The 5,798-nt window shown below is 44.3% G+C and overlaps 1 protein-coding gene across 1 annotated transcript; it reads right to left on the reverse strand.

The window, feature by feature from the left end:
• Nucleotides 1-1,236: 1,236 nt before the first annotated feature.
• On the reverse strand, nucleotides 1,237-5,219 carry c18h3orf33 (c18h3orf33 homolog (H. sapiens)). Its single transcript, XM_032512276.1, has 5 exons — nucleotides 4,972-5,219; nucleotides 4,505-4,564; nucleotides 4,026-4,185; nucleotides 1,930-2,090; nucleotides 1,237-1,778 (listed from the first exon to the last, which is right to left on the reverse strand). The coding sequence occupies exons 1-5, from the start codon at nucleotides 5,131-5,133 to the stop codon at nucleotides 1,524-1,526; spliced, it is 798 nt and encodes a 265-aa protein (XP_032368167.1). The 5' UTR covers nucleotides 5,134-5,219; the 3' UTR covers nucleotides 1,237-1,523.
• Nucleotides 5,220-5,798: the final 579 nt, after the last annotated feature.

A 5,798-nucleotide genomic window follows, 5' to 3' on the forward strand; every position in this document is an offset into this window, starting at 1 on the left:
TGATCTTCTTGCTCCTTTTTGACTCATTAAATACTATTTTAAACTTACATTTGGACAAATAATGTACAATATTGTACATTATGGCAGGGGACCATGCAGGACACAGATGTCTCTGACTCAAAGAAATTCCTCAATTCTCAAATACTACATTATCATCTGAGTTGAGATTAAAGATGCAGTCACGCTAAATATATAAAACACATCTGAAATGTGTCTTGAGCACTTATTCTCTGTGATCTCCAACTTCAGAAACGTCCCTCTGCCCCCCCGTCTGTCCCAGCCAGGGATTCCCTCCCACTCCTCCCTTAGTGACAGGTCAAAGTCTGGCAGCAACAGCCATCAGCCTGAAATGCACCTTACAATTTAAACCAGCCCACCAATCACAGGCCTCTTTGGCCGTAACAGTCGCTAGTAACATTTACACAACAAAAGAGAGCTGATTCATCAACCCCCCCCCCCCCCCCTCGCCTCCCCTTTCCTTCACTCCCTTTCCCCTTCCACTGTGACTCCTCCTCTCTTGCCTTTGTCCTCAGTCCCAAAATCCCCATCTACCCCTGCAACCCTCCAACCCTTTGCACTAATCTCCTTGAGCCCATTGGATTGACTGCTTCAGTGCTACCTCTCACTATTGGGTGACACCCCCCCCCCCTCACCCTGCACCCCACAGGACATACATCAGTCTGGCTTCATTTGCAGGCCCTCATCCTCTTCTTCTTCATCATCATCCTCCTTCTCCTCTGCCTTGCATGGATGAAGCATGCATAACAACCAGAGCACATGGAAACACAAGGTGTAATTCTGGCGGTGGACTTGTTCTGCAAACAATAATGACATGAGCGTAATCCTGGACACACAGGGAACTGTCTTCTTCAGGAGGGATTGACTTACATTAAAATCAAATACCTTATCTGCTCATTTCTGTTCTATTTCCGTGCTTGAAAAAAGGGTTCTCTTTGTAGGTACTTAAAGACCCCCACACAATCACACATGTAAGGCTCCCATGGGGTTTGGGGGCGGCCAATGGAGAGTTTAGCCTTTGCTTCGCTTTGTGTTTCACATTTGGTGTTTCTATAGCAACTGTGAGAGAGACAAGTGGACCCCCACTCTCCAATTTCAACTCCATTAACATACCCCGCCCCCGTCTTGTGATTAGTGGGGTGTCCCCAACACACACCAACAGAGGAGGCTGTGCTAAGCTGTGGTCTAATGGGGAAGCTGAAAGCCAAGAGATTAGTATCAGGGTTAGTGATAGTTTTTTAATCATTTCAAACTTCTTAAAACTGTGAAATACAGAAAACATACAGCACAAACCTTTGCAACAGGTGTAGTTTTTTGTAATATCAGGAACTGTTTTTATAGCACTGAACCATATCTGCCATACACGAGAGATTAGAGATGGATGGCACCTTTTGTAGCCTGTAGTGTGACTTTTAAACTCAATATATCAGCTGACACAAACAGGTATACTGAATAAATAACAGTGATCGTGTGTTGTCACATTTTGATTAGGATCACTTAGTGCATCAACTCCTCTTAAAGATCCTCCTCATCAGTCTGAATAAAGGGTTGTCCCTGACAGCCTTGGAGGCTCTCTCCCATAGGCTGTCCTGCTTCCACAGTCCCCGCCCCTTCTTCTCAGCTTTGACCTCTGCCCTGTGCAGCCGTTTGTGGAGACGCCAAAAGAGGCGAGAGTCAGGCTGGACCCCGACCAAGGGCACAGTGCGAGCCAGACCGAGCATGAGGACCTTTTCACTCAAACAGTAGCTCCACAACAGCCCCTGCTGGAGAGATGAGGAAATTAATTTATGGAATTTAAACTCCTATCAGTCAGACATCAAGTATACAGTTATGAAAAATAAACTATTGTTTTTTTCAGCTACTGTAACAGAGACTGAAAGCCTTTTGTTCTTCAGTTATTAGATGCCTCACCCTGCTCTGAGACACCAAACAGTGTAGAGTGTCGTCCTCTCGGCTGATAAGTTTGAGCCAGACTGTTTGGGCAGGAGCCAGGTTCTTCTGCAGCCATGCCCTGCCCTCTGGAGTCAGCTCCACTCCTGCAAGATGCACCAGCATCAGGGAGGTGCACACACCTAAAGAGGACATAGAAGAGCCTTGTACCATATGTGTTCCAGTAAAGCCTAGGTTATACCTGACCTAGTCTCCCATTGCTAGATTTATCACCACAGCGCTGCGGAGGAGGGTCTGGCTGGGCCACACAGCATTCTGGGAGGGGAGAAAAACGTGCTCTGGTTTATTGGCATTTCTTTAAACCAATCACAATCCTCTTGGGTTGGCACTGAGCGCCGGACAGAGCAACAATGGGTCTGAAAATAGCCTCAGGAAACAACTTGTTTTGGTGAAATGTGTACGTTGAAAAGATGTTTCAGTCGTGGAACAGAAAACTCTGATTGGACAGATAGTCTAGCTAGCTGTCTGGATTTACCCTGCAGAGATCTGAGGACCAGGTAACCATAGTCCTCAGATTGGACAGATAGTCTAGCTAGCTGTCTGGATTTACCCTGCAGAGATCTGAGGACCAGGTAACCATAGTCCTCAGATTGGACAGATAGTCTAGCTAGCTGTCTGGATTCAACCTGCAGAGATCTGAGGACCAGGTAACCATAGTCCTCAGATTGGACAGATAGTCTAGCTAGCTGTCTGGATTCACCCTGCAGAGATCTGAGGACCAGGTAACCATAGTCCTCAGATTGGACAGATAGTCTAGCTAGCTGTCTGGATTTACCCTGCAGAGATCTGAGGACTAGGTAACCATAGTCCTCAGATTGGACAGATAGTCTAGCTAGCTGTCTGGATTTACCCTGCAGAGATCTGAGGACCAGGTAACCATAGTCCTCAGATTGGACAGATAGTCTAGCTAGCTGTCTGGATTTACCCTGCAGAGATCTGAGGACCAGGTAACCATAGTCCTCAGATTGGACAGATAGTCTAGCTAGCTGTCTGGATTCAACCTGCAGAGATCTGAGGACCAGGTAACCATAGTCCTCAGATTGGACAGATAGTCTAGCTAGCTGTCTGGATTCACCCTGCAGAGATCTGAGGACCAGGTAACCATAGTCCTCAGATTGGACAGATAGTCTAGCTAGCTGTCTGGATTCACCCTGCAGAGATCTGAGGACCAGGTAACCATAGTCGGAGAAGGAGTTTAGAATGCCAACACAAAGAAATCAGAAGGCGTGGGACAGTCGGCTGAAAATGAGGAACATGCGTCAGATCCTCCAGCGGCACCGGAACAAATGAAACGTTGCTGACCTGTAGTTATGCACATTGTAAAATACTGATTCATTTAATATTAGCACTGATATGATACCTGAGTTTTGGTATGGATACAAAAATCATTTATTTTTTGTTAACTTACTTTGAGAAAAATCAACTTGTTTTTCCACTGTATATATAAGAAAATAAAGTTTTCAAACGTCAAATGTTGTCTGAACACAATCAGCTGTACAAAAACTTTGCCTACGGAAATTAGTCTAACAAGACGACATTTCTTTTCTTTTTTTTACTTTATTGACATTCAATGTCAAGCCCTAACTGTGATTGACTTTATATGAAATAGAAAATGCAGACCAACCACATCTATGAAATAAACACCAGTAACTTGTGTAACAGCCACAGTCCCAAACAATGGCTCTAACCAGCTTTAAAATGTCAGAGGTCAAGTGGGACAAAGGTAACATTTGAAATTGCTCGACAAGAGCCAAGCTGATGGAGCACTCTATGTAAAGCATAAGATGCTTGACTTTATTGCTCTGTCAATACCATGATTTGATATTGCAGCTAACAAGCTTACCTGTCACTCTCACTCATGACAAGATGATTAAATGCAACTGCCTTGAGTCTGGCATTTACAAAGTAAAAACGTAACAAGATAAAAAGGTGCACCTGCAGAAAACTCTCATCCTGGTTAACTAACAAGACAAGACATAATGTACTGATTATCTGTGTGTGTGCGTGGGTGGGTGTACATGCCTTCATGATTTCACTCAAAGGATGCCCTACATTACCTTTGTGTTTCGAAAGTAACGGAGAGAGGACTGGCAGATAAATTGGGACATGTTCCACTTCAAGTCCTCTCTCTGTGATTGAATGAACTTTCCCACGGAGGCTGATGTTCCTCTCAATAAAACGAGCAGGGATCTCAGACGCAGCTTGAAATTTGGTGATCTAAAGAAGTTGAATGAGACAACGGAGTGTCCACGTTTAATGACTCATTTGGGTAAAATGGCTCAAAATATCATTTCATTAACATCCTCCAAGTCTAAGACGCAATGAGATTTGGAATTAAGTGGGTGAATATAATCTGTTAGTCTGCAAGAATCTATACAGTTCCCACTTTTATGTGGAGTATTAGTGTCAAAATGCCAATATAGAAAGGAAGAAGCCAGGAGGCTATTATTGTGCAACAGTTACATGAAATCCATCTGTTAGCCAAGTCTGTAGTTTGATGGTCCCTTTGCCCCAGTGTTTGTCTTTACCCTCTTACCAGTTTGATGCTCCTTGCTATTACAATAACACCAGCAACTGCCAGTCCGGTGCTTATGTTCTGTGTGAGAGACCAGAGAACAGTGAAGGGTTCAGAGATGACAGGATGACAGCGATCATCAACCCAGCTTAACATGTGTAGGATAACGACAATGACAAAGAATTTGACAGAGAAATATAAGTGACAAAAGAGCATAAAAACTGAGGACAACTGATGCCTGACAGGGTCTGCTCTCTTATCAGTGTGGACACCATAAAGGCTACAGACTGAGGAATCGTTTGGAGGGAATTGGTTCAGAGTGGGGAATGCTATTCTTTTTAGTTGCCCCTTTTTTTTCCACTACATGCTACCACCCACTTAAAGATCTGTAGATGCAGGTGGCTCACGTACACCACGCCAATGAAGCGACCGTATTGCACGTTCATGCACGTTCAGTCAATTGCAGGGCACACAAAGGAGACTCCTACCCGCACAAGTGTTAAATTATCATCTGCGAACTGAGATATTAAAGCCACGATGTTGCGAGAGGACTGGCTTCCGTGGTCTCTTTGTTGTCTGTCCGTCCCTCTGTCGTCGGTTTCGGTTTCCCTGGAACACTCCGGCATGTTGTTGACATTTTCTTGATGCATCCGGCGCTCCGCCTGTGGGAGGGGCCCACCACAGCCTGTGCAGAGTCTCCGCCCTGTGGTGTAGTTGGGATGGCGTTGACATGCGCCTGAATACAGGTTGATATTAGGCTGTGTTATTGAGAAAAAAAAAATCCCTCAAAATTGCAATAATGTGGACTTTGCACTGTGAATTTCAAAGCTGTTAACCGACAAAAGCTCAGTTTAGCACAGTTAAATAGTGGAGGGCCAAAGTAGTGCATGCACATTCCAGCTGAGATTCATATGATCAACCTTATTAGTCTAATAAATACCGCTGGGATCAGTGACGTCCCCATCTTTGTCTGCACAACTTGACCTAGATAACTCCATACCTGCATTGTAATTCAATGCACAAAGCAAAATAACAAAAGCTTAGTCAGACAATTTCATGTTCCTCTCATTCCTATAATAATCCATATGATGTGCAAAAAGACAACATTTTGTCTATTTTTTTTTTGTTTAAATCTGAGTTTCTTTTAGCAGTCCCATGCAGAAGATGTTGCACAGTGAGTCATGTTCAGTAACAGACATCATTGAGGACTGACCACTGACTGTCTGACAGATGCACTGGAGCTCTCATCTTGTAAACTGTGAAGTCATGGAGCTACTTGAAGACGGATGACGCCCCCATTACCACAAATTGGCCA

This window comes from Etheostoma spectabile, chromosome 3, assembly GCF_008692095.1.
Source record: "Etheostoma spectabile isolate EspeVRDwgs_2016 chromosome 3, UIUC_Espe_1.0, whole genome shotgun sequence".
NCBI classification, from domain to species: domain Eukaryota; kingdom Metazoa; phylum Chordata; class Actinopteri; order Perciformes; family Percidae; genus Etheostoma; species Etheostoma spectabile.